At 51.3% G+C, this 16,581-nt stretch overlaps 1 protein-coding gene across 2 annotated transcripts; it reads left to right on the top strand.

The window, feature by feature from the left end:
- Window positions 1-359: 359 nt before the first annotated feature.
- LOC119100776 (protein NDUFAF4 homolog) lies at window positions 360-11,691 on the top strand. 2 transcript variants are annotated; one of them, XM_037223914.1, is made up of 5 exons: window positions 360-429; window positions 3,113-3,267; window positions 3,710-3,801; window positions 4,868-5,087; window positions 11,277-11,691. In XM_037223914.1, exons 2-5 carry the CDS (start codon window positions 3,120-3,122, stop codon window positions 11,477-11,479), a joined length of 663 nt encoding a protein of 220 aa, XP_037079809.1. In that variant the 5' UTR covers window positions 360-429; window positions 3,113-3,119; the 3' UTR covers window positions 11,480-11,691. The 2 variants fall into 2 exon arrangements, with proteins under 2 accessions (XP_037079809.1, XP_037079810.1); XM_037223915.1 differs by lacking the exon at window positions 360-429 and adding an exon at window positions 440-457.
- Window positions 11,692-16,581: the final 4,890 nt, after the last annotated feature.

The following is a 16,581-nucleotide window of genomic DNA, read 5'->3' as shown; positions in this document are numbered from 1 at the left end:
TATATTGCATTGCACTACAATTACAAATTGCAAGCGGGCTTCAATATGTATGTCGCGAGTAATATTTTTCCAAGTTATATAACTCTTACAGGGTTATGCTGTCAGTACTTCTTAGATAAATTAATTAAAATAGGCTTATTTTATATGCCTGGCCAAAGCTTTCAAGGGCTGATCATGTCTGAATATGCTATAAACACTACTTTTTTTTGAAAAACTCAAAAATTTAAGATTTTTAAGAAATTTCTTGCCTTGGCTTATTTTTTACTAATCATAATGGTGTCAACAAAAAATCAGCTGCTCAGATCTCCCTGCCTTCTTACGATTCTAACATATAGGGCAAGAGCCGGTCGGGTGGCGCAGAAGAGACGAAACCACAGATCAGCTGATTGGACGGCAAAGGAAGTCGTGCAAGCAAAGCATTTGCTTTAGGTGTGTAGGCGAGTACGGTGTGCAAGGGGTGTGTGGAGGGGGGTACCATGCCGCTCCTTGGTTTAGTAGCCATCCGTTTGATGTGTATTGTGCCTGACTGCCTATTTCGGTGTTAATTTCAGTGTGTTGTGAGGCTTGCGGAACCAAAAGGTTATCCTTAAGTCACCTTGCTATTTTTAGTCAGTTTGTGTAAATAGGGTACTCAACCATCCTAGTTTTGTCGTATACTGTTTGGATTGTCTGAATTGCCAAGATACCAATGCCAAGATGCCATTGCTCCTACTCTCATCAGGATTGTGTGACAAACAATGTTTATCCCATACTGCTTAATGTTATGTAAGGTGTACCTCTGAATGTATTGAGGCATGTCCATTGATTTACATGTTGGCTTGTCCTACCTTACCTCACCTATGTTCAGATTCAAAAGTGAACTTAGCCTGATAGGCCCCTCCTATTGAGCCCATGACTAATTCAACAATATCAATCCTGGTCCGGAATATTGTATGTTAGGTGTACTTTGCATGAGTCTTGTCTGGATTTGAGCTTGTGTAGTGCTTCAGATGTAACCACTCTGTGGGAAAGAGCACTTCAGTCACTGAGCATTCTCACACTGAGGGCTTTACTCCTGACTGGAAGAAAGTGTTGCTCATCATGGAAGTTATTGCAGCTTTGAGAAGAACCTGTCTTAATCCAGGTCACTTCTTGAGTGCTTCTTATCAACTTCTGGTTAGCAAGGTTGAATGGCAAAAAAACAGATGTTGACATGCTTCAGTTTGAATGCATTAGGGTCTTAAACAGGAGAGAAATGGTCATCAGATCAAGGGGCTTGAAAGACCAACAAATAATCATCAGAATATGAGTGACATTGGATGTGCTGTGCTGTGTGCTTGCAGAAATTCAGGTCCACAGACACAGGCAGCTCTAACTGGTTTTCCTCAGATACATTCTTCAGTCAAACCCCCATCATGCTGTAGAACACCATCTGGTTTGCCTGGTCAAAGTGTAGTTCCTTGGGCTTGCCTTCATTGAAAAGCAGTCAGATGACAGACCAGGCTGCCATTACATCAAGGTCTTACTGCAACAGTGCTGAGTCATTTGGGAGTGTAACTGGGCAGTAAATCTTACTGTTCTTTACAAAGCGCTGGATGGGGCACTGTATGACTTCACTAGATCATTGACAAATATGAACAGGAGCCCAAAACTGAGTCCAGCAGAACACCATCAGTGATGTTGCTGACTGGCACTCAGTTCAACTTGACCCCATTAACAAATTACTCTCTGCTGCCTGCCAGTTCAGGTAGCATTGGTCCATTGCAAAAGTGGGCCTCTGATCCCTTGTAACTTGATCGTGCTCAGGGGTATGATGTACCAGGCCTGGTTGAAGCCTTTACAAGTATTGGGGTGTGCAGCATTGCCTGGACTTCTGGCTTCAGTTGTTTCACTGTAGCCTTCAAAATTGTTAGATGAATGTTGGAATAGGACTAGGAGGCACCTAGATTTGCTTGCCGCTTGGAACAAGTCGGTTGTGTCGCCCTCTGCTGTGATATCAGGTTGGCATCCAGGAGATTTCACATATCATCACAAAGAATTAATTGGCACATGATCTTTGGGCTGTACACCATGCTGGTGTGTTGTGCAGTTGGTCAGCGTGCAACAGAAGATCAGGGTAAAGTGATTGTTCTCAGTGGCTAGGCTTTCCAAGTTAATAGATTTCTGAAACTGTGCAGTTGGGGATGTCCCGACAGAACTGGTCGGGTCCGAGTTGGCTGAAAAGCTTGGCATTGCTGAGCTTTGCTCCATCACTGGTCCCAATATACCCACAGCCTAGAGAGGAGGGGCGGGGTAGGTGTTGATTTTTGCAGGGGGACGCTGGTGTTTTCGACCAGGAAGACACTGTTAAAGTACTCATTCAGAACAGTGGCTTTTGGTCATCTGTCCAGTCACGAAGCCGTCGCTAGTTGAAGATTGGCAACTTTGGATCTTGTAGTTGTATAGCACCAGAATTACTTTTGGTTTTCCATCATCTTCCAAGCCAGGCTCAGTCCAAACTGCAAACTGTTGGAGATTTTAGCGAGGGATTATCTACGGGTGCCATCCTCATGCGATGGACAGGTGCGGTGTGACTGGCTTTATCCAAGAGGCAAGCAGATCTAGGGGCCTCCAAGTCGTATCCCAACTTTTATCTAACAATTTCCCCCAGAATTGTCTCACTTTTTCAGAAACACATGACGCAGAAAGATATGCTTACTCCCTTGCTCACTAAACAGCAAGCAAATGGTTATCCCATTGCTCACCTGGTACACCCCATGGCGGGCCGTCCATCCCAGTAGTGGCCATGGGAATGTTTTTATTTTCTCCATGCAAAGGACCGGCATCGTTGCGCTAACCAGGATGTGTCAACCTTGAGGGAGGGGGAGGGGGATTTGAATGTTTTGCTGGTCGAGGTGGCTGGTAGAAAAACTGCTGGTTTGGGTCTTGAGCACTGTCTAGTCAAGCACGTTTGTTTGGTAGCGACAGATGTCTTCTGTTGGGCGGCGGCAGATGTTCCTGAAGTGTGACGAATCCACCATCCCTCCTCACTAGTGGTGAAGTCAGTGATCTGCCACATCCTGATCATGTGCTTGTCAGCAGAGTAATTTGTTTGCACCAACAGCTGTTATCACCACAGCTCTTTGCTACACAGGTTAAACATGGGTAAGGTATACTCCCATATTGCATGGAGAGTGTCAAGAAATTTAAATGTTGAAAACCGAGCTCAAAAAGTGCTCTCACAGGACAAGATCAGACCGCCGCCAAAATACAAGTCAAATGAAGAATATCTGGAGAAAGTCCGACAAGGTATGGCGGAGCGTGTACTAAGGATAATCACTTTTATGGAGGGCGTCACGATCACCTGTGATATTATTGTGTGGAAAATGAAAGTGCTTGACATTGGTGATCACTGGTTGATCTGGTTGATCTGGTTGGTTGATCACTGGTTGGTCTGGTTGATCACATTGGTGATCATTGGTTCCAGTGTCATGTCATCTATTTGGGGGTATTGCGGTGCCGAGTTTATGTGTTTGTTGGTATACACTTCTTTGACTGTTTTAACCCATGCGAGACCTCAGGGCTGCATGTTCAACCACTTGTATTTTTTCCATGCAATGTTGTTTTGCTATTTGCATAATGGCATGACATCACAGCTGCCATAATATGCAGTGTATAGATATGTTTGCTATGCAAGACTGTTAATATGTGTGGTGTGGTGACCAGCTATAAGTTTATTTGTGCATTTCAGAGCTTCCCGAACTTTCTGCCCAGCTTGAGAAAAAGGATCCAGATCTGTTGAAGCGTTTAGAGAACGTCTATGTCACGTCCAAAGACCCGTCCGTATGTATCAGTATTGCATGCATGTCGATGACAGGCCAGCTTTTGGGGATTTGAATTGATTTTTTAAAAATAGTTTGTCATATATGCTTTGGAACTGAACTGGTAAAATGGTGGCAGATATCGCAAACTTAGGTGCTCTGGAAGGTTTTTTTATCATTTTGCAAATAGTTTGTCATGTGTTTTGGAACCGAGTCTGTGGAATGGTAGAGGATATCACAAAATTAAATGTTCGGAAAGCTATTACCTCAAAAGATGCATCATGATGGGACTAGAACAAATTTTATCAGACCTCTTATAAGCCAATGGAGGAGAGGTAGAGAGGAAAGCAGATGCCTTTAGGTGAACGTTTTTATTCAGTTTTCCAAATATCGTGTTATGCCAAGGTTAGTACCGGAGCCATTTCTCACAGCTGATTTTCCTCCGATGCGAAAGGGTATGCATGAGGAGACGACAGAGAAGTATGTACGTGGTCTGGTGTCATGTATCAGGGTGCCCTCTACCCATGCTCCGACTTATTGGAAGACTGACTGCATATCCGATGCTATCATGTCCCGGCTGAATGATTCCTCTGGTGTGGATGAGCCTAAGCAAGCTCCGAGAAAGGACCGCAAGCTTTGGCCAATCAGAGACTCTCTCAACGCAGCTGACGCCAACCTTTCGTATTCAACAATGGGTCCTGACCTGCCTGGCTGACAGCCCCTGACCATTCCCTCTGCTGACCCCTGACCTCCCCCTCTGCTGACCCCTGACCATTCCATCTGCTGACCCCTGACCTTCCCCTCTGCTGACCCCTGACCTTCCCCTCTGCTGACCCCTGACCTTCCCCTCTGCTGACCCCTGACCTTCCCCTCTGCTGACCCCTGACCTTCTCCTCCACTGACCCCTGACCATCCCCTCCGCCCACCCCTGACCACCCCCTCCTTTGACCCCCGGCCATGCCCTCTGCTGATTCCTGACTATCCCCTCCTCTGACCCCTGACCATCCCCTCCTTTGACCCCGACCATCCCCTCCGCTGACCTCTGAATATCCTCTCCACTGACCCATGACCATCCCCTCCGCTGCCAGCTGATAGATCGGACGGGACCGGAGCGGCGCGCTAACCTGCCGCTGGACCGCACGCCGCCCGAGCTGCCCACCTTCGGTTACACGGAGCCGGAGCGAGTGCCGTACGGCCGCATCACCCTGCGCGCCGCCATCGGCTTCCTCGCGGCGCACGCGCAGGATCCGGCCACCCACACGGCCGCCACCATCGCCCGACGGCTCAAGCTGGACGAGCAGGTCACAGGTGGGTCCCTCTGCAGGATCGGAGGAGACGTGGGTCCAGCTGTAGGAGTTGTTGACCGTTAGGCCCGCTGTAGGATCGGGAGAGATGTGGGTCCCGTTGCAGGATGGGGTGATAAGTTAGCGCCTGACTGCTGTGGTAGGAGTGGCGGCGGTTGGGGCTCCACCGTGTCACACATTGCAGCGCCACGAGGCTTTCCGACATCAGAGGACGTCTGCATCATTGGATGTTCTGTTTACCTTACCTTACCTTACCTCACCTTACCTTACCTTATCTTACCTTACCTTATGGTGATCGGAATTATAAATGGTCACCAGGCCTGTAGGTCCCGGCCTCGTCAGGCTCCCGGTTCGGTAACCAAACAGCCTCAGATTATGAGTCGATCCAGTGTGGGATGTCATGCATGATGTCAGCCCAGTGCATATCAAGCCTAGACTTGAACTGTTCAACTGAGGTTGACGACACGACCGGGTGTGGAAGAGCGCTCCAATCGTTGACGATCCGCGTGCTGAACGAGTTACGACGGACGAGAGTCTTAGCCCGAGTTTTTCTGAGCTTTCATCATTGGTGTCGTCTTGTTACCTCCGAGTTGTGCCTTGTCAGGAACTCCTCTTCCGACAGCGTCATACCTCCGTGAAGCAGCTGGTACACTGTTACCATGCCCCCCCCCCCCCCTCCCCGCGACGACGGTAGTACAGTGAGAGCAACTGGAGGAGTCTGAGCCTCTCACGGTATGGCTGGCGCCTCACTTCATAGACAAGCCAGGTAGCTCGTCGCTGAACCCGCTCCAGCCGCTTCTGGTCCAGTTTGCGAACGAGCCGCAGATGACGTTGCCATGCTCTATGCACGGACGTACTAAGATCTTAAAAAGCAATGACAACGTGCGAGCATCGATGTTGACAAAAGATGGCCAGCATCTGGTCGGCCCTGGAGATCGCTCCCGCTGTCGGCACGTGGAACTTGAACCTGTAATCCACGCAGATCTCGAAGTCCTTCTCGGTGAACTCGACCGGGATTTCGGCGCCGTCCAAGAAGTAGGTCAGCCTCGGGTTGCAGTTCCCGATACGCATTATTTTGCACTTTGCTGCACTAAAGGGGAGCAGCCACTCCTTTGGTCACTTGGCCAGAGCGTCGAGGTCAACCTGTAGAGGTGAGTTAGCCAGGGGCCTCGGGACGCGACAGAAGATCTAGGTGTCATCCGCGAATATCTTGACCGCGCTCCGCGCTTGTTCTGGAAGAACGTCCACGAAGATTATGAACAGCGTTGGTCTAAGCTCTGATCCTTGCGGGATGCCGCTGACGACGTCGGTCCAGTCCGACTTCGACCCCTGGACCCGCACTCTGCGTCTGGTGGGTAATGAAAGCCCTGATCCAGCGTAGCAAATTACTTCTCGCACCGTAAGCATGAAGCTTAGAGAGCAGGTGATTATGAGGCACAGAATCAAAGGCCTTGCTGAAGTCCAGGTACGTCACGTCCACCGGCTCTTTATCCTCTACCGTAGCGCTCTAATCTTCCGTGACCTCTCATAGCTAGGTGATACCGAACCCCTTTGGGAGAAACCCATGCTGGGCTGCCTGAAGAAGTCTAGACTCCGGGAAGTGATTGAGTAGGGCATTACGGACGAAAGTTTCAAGCATCTTGGAGGGATTGGCAGTAAGGCTCACTGGGCGGTAGCTCGCTGGGGACTGTCGGTTGCCTTTCTTAAAGATCGGGATTACCTCGCCAAGCTTCCACTCCTGGGAGGGCCTTCCGGATGCCAAAGATTTATTGGAAGAGCATGCTGATGGGTACCGCCAGGACATCCGCGGACTCGCGAAGAAGCCTCGAGTGGACATCATGTGGCCCAGGGGCGCTCGAGGTCTTCAGAGCAGCCAATTTCTTTGCCGCTGCGTGGGTAGAGTCATCCGGAAATGGTCCAGTAAAGTTGCGCGGCAATGCAGACATGGCACTAGTCCCTTCGTCCCCGAAAACACTGGCGAAGAAGTTACAGAGGACATCGGCCTTCCTTTCTTTACTGCTGGTTAACACTCCAGCATCGTCAAGAAGGTCTTCTACCCTGCATCTTGTGCGTAGTATTGTAGCTGTACCTCCAGAAGGCCTTGGGGTTTCTTTTGAGGTCCGCTACTAATTTCATGTCATACTCTTTCTGAAGGTTTATGGTCAACTTCCGAAGGTCATTACGACACTGCACAAACCTGGCGTGGTCCAGAACTTCCTGAGTCCGCGTGTGTGTGTGCGCCATAATTTTTCCGTAGTCTTATTTAGCTGCATGACCCTTGGGTTCACGCACAATTTATTTTAAGGTTTAGGCCTTCTCTTGATCGAGTAAACCTCAGTAGTCCCGGTGATTCTCTCCTTGAAGAACTTGTAAGCATCTTCGGGGCTGAGGTTCTCCATCATGGACCAGTCCCTTGACCTGAGGGTGTCAGCCAGATAACCGTAATTTGTGTGTGTCACCTGGCTGGGGCTAGGAGTTTTTAGGCCAGAGTAGCAGACCAAAGTGTACCTGATGACCACATGGTCACTGTTACCTAGCCCAGGCAGGTATTCGATTTGGCTCAACGTGCCTTCCTTGTTTGTAAAACTGAGGTCCAGAACGCTGGGAGGTTCACGAACCCGGTAGCGTGTTAGCTGCTGGACATGCTGGAACAAAAAACAGTCTTGGATGGTTTCTATCAGTGAGTGGGTCGGGTGACTCTCTGGAGCTGATGATCGCTCTGTTGCCCAGTCAATCTGAAGCAAGTTAAAGTCGCCTACAACCATCAAGTGGGAAAACTGAGCACTGCATGCTCTCTGAATGAGGTCTTCCAGTTGACCCACACTGTCTCGGATGTTGCCTGGTGGACTTTTGTGTATGCAGCCAAGTATCAGGGCGTTCTTCCCACTCAAGGCCATCTTCAGCCACATTGCTCCAGAGGACTTGGCCCAAGCGAGTGTTCAGCGGCATTTAACAGGTTGGACACATAGACACATATGCCTTTCCTACCAGTAGATCCGAGGTTGGGCAAAGATAGATTAAATTTTGTGTATAGGGCGTACCCGGAAATCGACAAGAGAGATGGTGCAGTAGGAAGCTTCTGGGCCTTGGGGAGGGTCTCGGTCAACTGCATGATATCTAGCTTGCTGTCAGAAATAAGCATACATAAATCATCCCTTTTTCTAAGGAACTGGTCTGCAATGGTGTACAATACCGTCAGATCTTGCCTCCCCTGCACTGAGGAGCATTATGTAGTCATCGTGGACCTGGAGAACCAGCATCAACCTGAGCCTGAGTATGTTGATCCATGGGTGCATCCTGAGGGACTGAAGTTGCTGTTGTCCTATCAGTCCTGTCGGGGCACCTAGAACCCCTAGGACCCTGAGTGAGGTGGCAATACCCCTACAAGCAGGGTGCAATAAAGGGGCATCCTGCTTGAATGCCTCTGGAGTTCTCACTTGGGCTTGCTGTAGTTGGTCCAGGGGCAAGTGATGTCTCTGGAGAAGAGCCATGCTGGTGCCTCTGGGACCACCAGCCGGGCGGGCTGCTGGAGTTGTTGATGGTTCATCACTTTGCAGGCTAGCTGGAGCTGCCGCTGGTACAGCAGGGTGAACCACTCTGGTACCTCTGTGTCCATCAGCCACTGGCGGCAATGGAGCACTCTGCTTGATGATCTTGCCCTGCCTGATCGGCAGGTTGAGCTCACCTGCCTGCCTTCTCCTGAAGAATTGATCCCTCATTTTCTTATCCTCTTCTCTCACTTTGCGGCCTTTGTCCTGGGAACTGACTAACTTACTCCAGTTGCTACTATGCCGCAGGTGCGGGGCAAGCTTCAGGAGCTCAGCTCTGGTCTCTGTGTTTTCAAGTGTCGCTATCATCAGTCTTTGCTTACCTGGAAGCTTCTTTCCAGACCGGAAGGCTCTGACTCCGCGGGCATTCAGCTTTAATCTCACAATCTCAGAAAACTTGGCCATATCTTGTTGGGTTCTGTCATTAAGGGACTCTACCTGCCTCTTCTGGTAGATTATGGATAACTACATTGCATTTTCTTTTTTTCTGATCAATGTAGTTATCAAACATTCCTGAGGTTTCCTGGGCAACTCTGGACCCAATACTAACAGCTGGCTGCAGAGGAACAGACTCCACTTTTTTGCACAATCTCGCCGCACTACCGGGTCACATGAACCTCGCACAATGTCTGCATGAGTACTCTTCAGTCTCTCCTGCTCGGTAAAGGAGCGCTCAGTAATCGCTGTCTGTCTAATCACAGCCTCAACCTGTTCCTTCATGGATCTCTAAACCTGTCTCGTGTGCTCCCTGAGAGATATGCCTAAGCCACTGACTGCTTTCCAGTTGAGTGATCCTTTCATTCTGCTGTGAGATCTGGTCATACTGACGGTCCGCTCTGGGCTGCTTGACGAGGGATATCTTACACTCTGCACACAGCCAAGACAAAATTGGGAACTTCTTTAGGGCCTTGTAAACATCTATTGCCACTGTCTGACAAGATGCATCGAACCAATTTGTACACTTGTCACAATGGACCCCATTTTCTCCATCTCTCACTGGGTTACCACGAAGCAGAAACCCTGGGCCTCCTCTGCAACAAGCAGTCACTACCAGCAGCACTACCCCACAGTCTATATGCGCTTGCACCTAGTTTTCCTACCTCTTTTGGCCTTCCAGCCGCACTGTGGAACTGAGTTGGCTCCAGTGGGGTAACTTGAGAATGAGGGGAGAAGCCAAGATCTCTCCCGACAGGTTCAAAGACCCAAACATTCCCGGAGCAGCACTTGCATGCTTGGTGCCTTCTTCCTGTGTGCTCCCAGTATTCCCCAACTCACCCCCCGACGATTCACCACCTGGATTCTCATTCACCACCTTCCCGCCTTCCGACGTTTTCGTCGATCTTTCCGTCGTTTCCGTCGGTGTTTCTGTCTAGATGGATTCATGTTCACTGGGCAGCGACGATCGCGCCGCTGTTTTACGGCCCGTTTGTTTTCCTGCTACTTGCCGCTGGGCGGGCGGGGATCGCGCCAACAGCATCCCAAGAATGTTTTAAACGGAGCACCGGTATCCCAGATGAATGTAGGTGTTTCTAAGTCGGTCTGGCGTACAAGCTACTCAAATCCTATTCTAGAAGTGAAAAATTGATGTGTTGATGTTTGCCATGTGTATCAGTGGTGCAAAATCGTTGGGGACTGGCCAACCACTGGCCGGCCAAAAGTGTAAGGAAACCGGATCGGGAGCTCTCCGAGGCACGGCCGACCGCTACGAATATCCCACACCGAATCCAATGTCACAAATCCAACGTTCACGTCTTAGTATGCCTGCAATGGTTTTAGTCGTGTGGTCGCTGTAGCTCCAATTGGCGTAAACAACGCAAGAAACAACAACGTGAGACAGTGATAGCGGAACACTCTCAAGCATTGTTTCTTCGTTGGGTGGGCGTTGGGGCAGATAAAGTGTCATTGTGCCCTTGTGTGGTAGACGTGGACTTCAGCCTCATAGTAGTGGTCATTTGTAGTTAAGAAGTGTGCTTCGGTGACTGTCTTAGATCAGCATGTATATTTGGACAGCTTTCGGTCGTGTTTGTGTCGTTTGTGAGGATCATTAGTACCATGAAAACTTGGTCGGCAGACGTTTATTTCTTAACGGAACGCTTTACCGCGTGGCGGTATTATTTTGGGGGAACTATGCTCTTATGGTGGGCATGCCAATTTCAAACCCATTTAAAAAAAACATTGGGCATGCCAATTTCAAACCCATTTAAAAAAACATCGGGTTGCATATATTTTCTTAAAGCAGTGTTAAGTGTCGCTTTCACGTGTTGTTTTCATTACTCCTCAACAAAGTCATTAGCGTTGGAAATAAGCATTTCAGTGGTCGTTTTCTAGAAATCAATGGCGACAAAATGTGATTAAGCTAATTGTTCTCACAATTATCTAGAAGAAATGCTGAGTTTGCCGTGAGTTTGTGTACGTATCCAGTCAAATCGACGCACAGTCTGTACAGAAGTTATAGAAAATGCAATGTAAGTGTTCATCACGCGAAAGCTATTCGCACATAGGCGTACAATCAAATTAGCCGTGTATACGTTGCCACCAGACCCCGTGCAGCTTCCTCTGAGACAGTGAACGTTCGTGGCATGTCTCACTCCCTCCAACTGGCCTGATTCCCTCTCGCATAACTGGCATTGTATTCCCACCGATAGCGGACATCCTGAAGCACTTCAAGATGATGCAGATGCACGCGCCTGACATGGACACGGGCCAGGTGGCGCAGCTGGAGTGGACCTCGGAGGACCCGCTCTCCGAGAAGGCCCTCCAGGAGCACCTGGCCAACTCCACGCTGCCGGCGTCGCTGCCTACCGGCCCGCCAGCCAAGCCGTCGCCTCCGCCGCATTCGCCGCCGTAGTGGCGCCCGCCCCGCCCCCGCGCGGGGTCTTAGGCCGTGACCGTGTCTTGTGTGCTTCTTCTCCCGCGCCGTAGCGGGAGAGTGTCGTCGTGCCGGGCTCTAGCGACGGCGTAGTTTTCCGCCGGCATCGGCTGTTGTGTGCCGGCCCGTTGGCGGCGGTCGTCAGCTCGCCGCGGTTGTTTTGTGACTTAATAAATGGCTGGGCGCGTGCAGCGCGCGTGTTGGTGGAGAGCGGGGCGCGCCCTTGACGGCAATCCGACCGAGGAACGCTGACCCAGATGTCTGGGTCGGTGTATATCGCGTGTCCGGCCGGTTATCGCGTCCGTGCTCTGTATACACCCGCTCCCCAGTATGCGGCGCGGAATAGCCAGGCTGAAGCCGACCTGCAAGCCCTGCACGCATTGGGTTTCGCTCGCCTGGCAGAAATCTGCAAGTTCGATGGACTCTGTGTTTTCTTTGTCGCATTCCGATGCACTGCCGTGGTGAGCAAATAGCTGCCCAGTGACGCACCCGTACCCAAAAACAGCTGTTCAGTAGAGTAGAAGCCACGTTCTGTGCGGCTGCTAAAGGTGACATACGACCGCGAGTCGCAACGCATGGTGGTTATGCAATTGAGGATACTGGAGACCACTGGAGGGATCGCTGGCGGTGAAGGATCTGTTCATGCATTACTGGGGTTGATGCCAGATCCTTGCAGAACAAGCGGGACCGGGAATACGGCTGTCTCTGGTTCGACTATGTTGGAGTGATGAGTGATCGGGACGATCCCATGCACGTGGATGTTTGATGTCACCGTGTTCTGAACTGCGCCGACAAAGTGAATGACTGAGGTTGGGGCGACTGACATGAGGTGATGACGACCAAGGCAAATACCTGTAGGTGAAGACGAAACGGAAGGATGCGTGCGAGCGAAGAATCCGTCGGGACCCAAAGACCATTTATCAGACAAGTGGAACGCGCTCGCATTCATCGATGCCTCCCAAACGGCACTGTCACATTGGCATAACACAATGACACCCAGTTCGCACTTCGTTGTCTTTTGATAATCAGTGCCAGTGGACAGCCGGGCCAAGTTCCTCCTGATGCTGGTGGCTGTCCGCAGAAGTCGGACTGCGACGAGGACCGTGATGCTCCCCTCCCATTCGTGATGTTAAGCATTGCCGGTCTCCAGGCCCAGGCAACTATTAGGCAGCAGTTTTGTCACTTTTTGTGATGTTCATAAATTTGATCCGAACGCTTTGAATGGATAGATTTCAGGGAACAGCGCTCACGCTAAGCAGTGTTTGTCGTGTGAGCCCTGACCCCTACCATCCGGTCGCGCAATTCCAGACAACGGCAAAGTGTAGTGGCGAAAGCTTAACGTGCCGCAATGGTCGGCACAGTCCGTCCTGCCCTCTGGCGTCAACTGACCTTTACCGCGGCCGCTGCCACCGGCCATAGCTGTCAAGGGCAAATAGCGAGCGCCCTAAAGCGACTCGGACCCACCCGGCCACGGGTGGGTGAATCGGAAAACAGGCGCTCTAACCAAGTGAGCCACCGGGACGGACGTCATTCATGACGTCCGCGTGCTCTGCAGCCGCCCATCGGCGTTGCCGAAAGAGCAGCGTTTCCTCCGAGAGGACGGTCTTCATCCGGTGCCCAGCGCAAATAAACAGAACCACCTGACCTTGACTGCGAGGTCCGAGAGCCTGCGGCGATAAAAACGCGAGGAGCGCCCTCTGGCCGGCGCCAGACACTTCCGGTCCGATGGTGACGGCGCGTGCCGCTCGGGGTAGGGCCTGGTCGGGGGTGGTCCCTGTCCGGCACACTCATTCCAGCCGTGGGTGGGCTGCGCCCCCGCCACGGTGGGGTGGTGACGGCGCGTGCCGCCCGGAGTAGGGCCTGGTCGGGGGTGGTCCTTGTCCGGCACACTCAAATGCCAGCCGTGTGTGGGCTGCGCCCCCGCCACGGTGGGGTGGTGACGGCGCGTGCCGCCCGGAGTAGGGCCTGGTCGGGGTGGTCCTTGTCCGGCACACTCAAATGCCAGCCGTGTGTGGGCTGCGCCCCCGCCACGGTGGGGTGGTGACGGCGCGTGCCGCCCGGAGTAGGGCATGGTCGGGGTGGTCCTTGTCCGGCACACCCAAATGCCAGCCGTGTGTGGGCTGCGCCCCCGCCCCGCTCGACTCACATGATCACGCCGTCGTGCGTGATAGTGATGGCCACTGTCCGGCGGACTGTCAGTGCCCGCGCAGTGACCGGTCAACCGTGTCCGGTCAGTGATGGCCACTGTCCGGCGGACTGTCAGTGCCGCGCAGTGACGGTCAACCGTGTCCGGTCAGCGATGGCTACTGTCCGGCGGACCGTCAGTGCCGCGCAGTGACGGTCAACCGTGTCCGGTCAGTGATGGCTACTGTCCGGCGGACTGTCAGTGCCCGCGCAGTGACGGTCAACCGTGCCCGGTCAGTGATGGCCACTGTCCGGCGGACTGTCAGTGCCACGCAATGATGGTCAGCCGTCTCCATTCAGTGATGGCCACTGTCCGGCGGACTGTCAGTGCCCACGCAGTGACGGTCAACCGTGTCCGGTCAGTGATGGCCACTGTCCGGCGGATTGTCAGTGCCCGCGCAGTGATGGTCAACCGTGTCCGGTCAGTGATGGCCACTGCGAGGCGAATGGTCAACAATCTCCCTGTCGTCCATGGTGGACTGTCCGGCACACTGTCACGGGATCAGACCGTCACCGTGTGGCCAGTGGTGGCCCCTTGCAGGATGACATCGCCGATCGTGTTTGACCTTACGGAAATTGATGGAATCCCGCTTTAAACGCTGCTCATGTCCAATTTTGTTCTGATGTGTGCGGTCCGGACCCCACAAGCCCACTGGTGGTTATACCCATGGCGAACGCGATATGTCCGCAGGCTCGTGTCTACTTTTTATAATACATTTTTAAGATTCAGGTCGAATCTTTGAATGAATGAATTCATGGGATCAGAGCTCTCACTAAGCAGTATTTGTCGCGTGAGCCCTGATCTGTACCATTCGATCGCGAAATTCCAGGTTAACGGCAGACTTCAGTGATGAAAGTTTAGCATGTAGAGCTCGGCACGGTCCGTCCCGCCCTCTGACGTCAGTTGGCTTTTGGCGCGGTCGCTCCCACCGGCCTCAACAGCCACCTCAGTCATGGGCGTGTAGCGAGTGCTCTTGCTGATGTTTGGCCGCTACCCGGTGTCTTCAGTTGGGCACTGCCCGCTCTGCACACCCACGACTGTCTCAGTGGCCTTGCTGACATTACGGCGTCCGCTTGCACATTGCCGTTGAGAGCAACTCACGGCCACCGCGTCTGGTTGTGCCGGATCCAGCAGACTTCCAATTTGGTCAGAAATATACGTCGCTAGAAATTAATTTCACTGGCTCAAATTAGTGACACAGCTTTAAACATTTCCTACATGTCACTTTTTAGATGCCCATGCACGAGAGACCATATCTGACTATAGGCCACGGACTACAGGAAACGTTCTTCAGTAAAGCTGTCCCTAACTGACACGACTTCGGTGGTAACAAACACTTCCTCTAGTTCGGTGTCGATCTGTTTGTAATCTCCTTTCAGCTCACTTGGTCGGAATCGTTTGAGCCACGTACCACCTCGGGCTTTTTACCGGCGCCTGCACACTGACTGAGGAGATGGCGCAGCTGGCTCGCGCCAGAAATACCCGCCGTCCGGGGACACGTGATCTCGCTGCCATCAGGACGTGCCAGTCCTGTTATGAGCCTCGCAGAGGCGGGCCATTATTGGTAGCTATTTCAGATGTAAAACCAAAATGAATGCCGTCGCGTCTGGGAATGGCCGCGTTTGCTTTTTAGTTTTGCATTCCTGCCCTGCTGTGTGGGTGAAGAGAAACCTTGATTTGTGTCGCGGGATCACTTACAACGGCAGGGCGCATTTCATCGAGATGTTGAGCTAGTGGTGTAAGCATGCAGTCATTGTATGCTACTACTTGAGCACGTAACTTGCTATGGCCATTGCCGCGTTTTCATTTCGATCGCTTTGCTTGACATTTTAGACATTTAATTCAGACGTAGTGATTCGTTGAACGAATCCAACGTTCTGTTCGTCAGGCAAAAGATGAGCAGAAAGTTGTCAAATTGCATAGTCCTCTGCCTACGTTAGAACTACTACATGATTAATGTATGTTGACCATACCAAAAGTGCAAGTGCAACGCTATTTTGCTGCTGCTCATTGGTGTTTTAGGGCGCGTCGACTTCAATGGTCATTTTGCGCCCGAAGTGCAACGGTACATTCCGTTCTTAGGATGCCAATTTACCCAGCAAACTCTCGTGTCTTTCCGTGATGTCAGGGGGGATAACCCAGCGAGGGAGCCTGCGGGGTGTACCACAGAAACTGCGCATGTGTATCCATTGGTGACATGCAATTTGTGTTTGTTTTATGGAGCGAAAACGAATCGGTTCTGTGAGTCCTCAAGTAGTCTTGAATGTCTGCATAACTCACAACGATTCTGTTGAACTATTGCGCGATACATCGCGTGCTTCGAACCGAACTAAGAGAGAAAAATGCGGGAGCAGAAACGCTGCGTTTGAAAGTAACTAAAATCAAGAAATGAAACCACTCACTACATCTGATCCATGCCATGCATGCTTTTGCTAGTTTTATGATATTTAATCCTTGAGCGTCAGTTGTCAAATGACAGGACGAATCCTGTTTCTCATTTATGGCGTAAGCTGCAGTTCAGATAACATGTTTTGGTGGCCGCTTTTCAGCTTCCTACCGCTGTCAACGAACATTGATATAGGACATCGTATCAAACATTATCGCACCATATTTATAGGCTAACCGGCTAGCCCAGCGTCACGTCCTGTGTTGGAAGTGCGCTAAACACGTGCGCAATTTTACTATATTCGGTTCATAGCACAGCCTTTCGTAGGTATGCAAAGGCGTCAATGATCACTGCTAAATAGTCGAATTCAAGCCCAAACGTTTTGCAAGCAGTCGAGGTAAGTGTTATAAAGCAGCATTTACAGGCTAGATATCAGCGATACAGAACAGTCGTATGGTGGATCTGGATCTCACGTAACCTTCCCCTGGTTATGGAAGTGTGGGTTGTGGA

The sequence above is a fragment of the Pollicipes pollicipes genome, unplaced genomic scaffold (genome assembly GCF_011947565.3).
Source record: "Pollicipes pollicipes isolate AB1234 unplaced genomic scaffold, Ppol_2.1 Scaffold_4881;HRSCAF=5763_pilon_pilon_pilon, whole genome shotgun sequence".
NCBI lineage: Eukaryota > Metazoa > Arthropoda > Thecostraca > Pollicipedomorpha > Pollicipedidae > Pollicipes > Pollicipes pollicipes.
The sequence above is the reverse complement of the archived record's forward strand: the minus strand, read 5'-3'. Positions and strand labels throughout refer to the sequence as shown.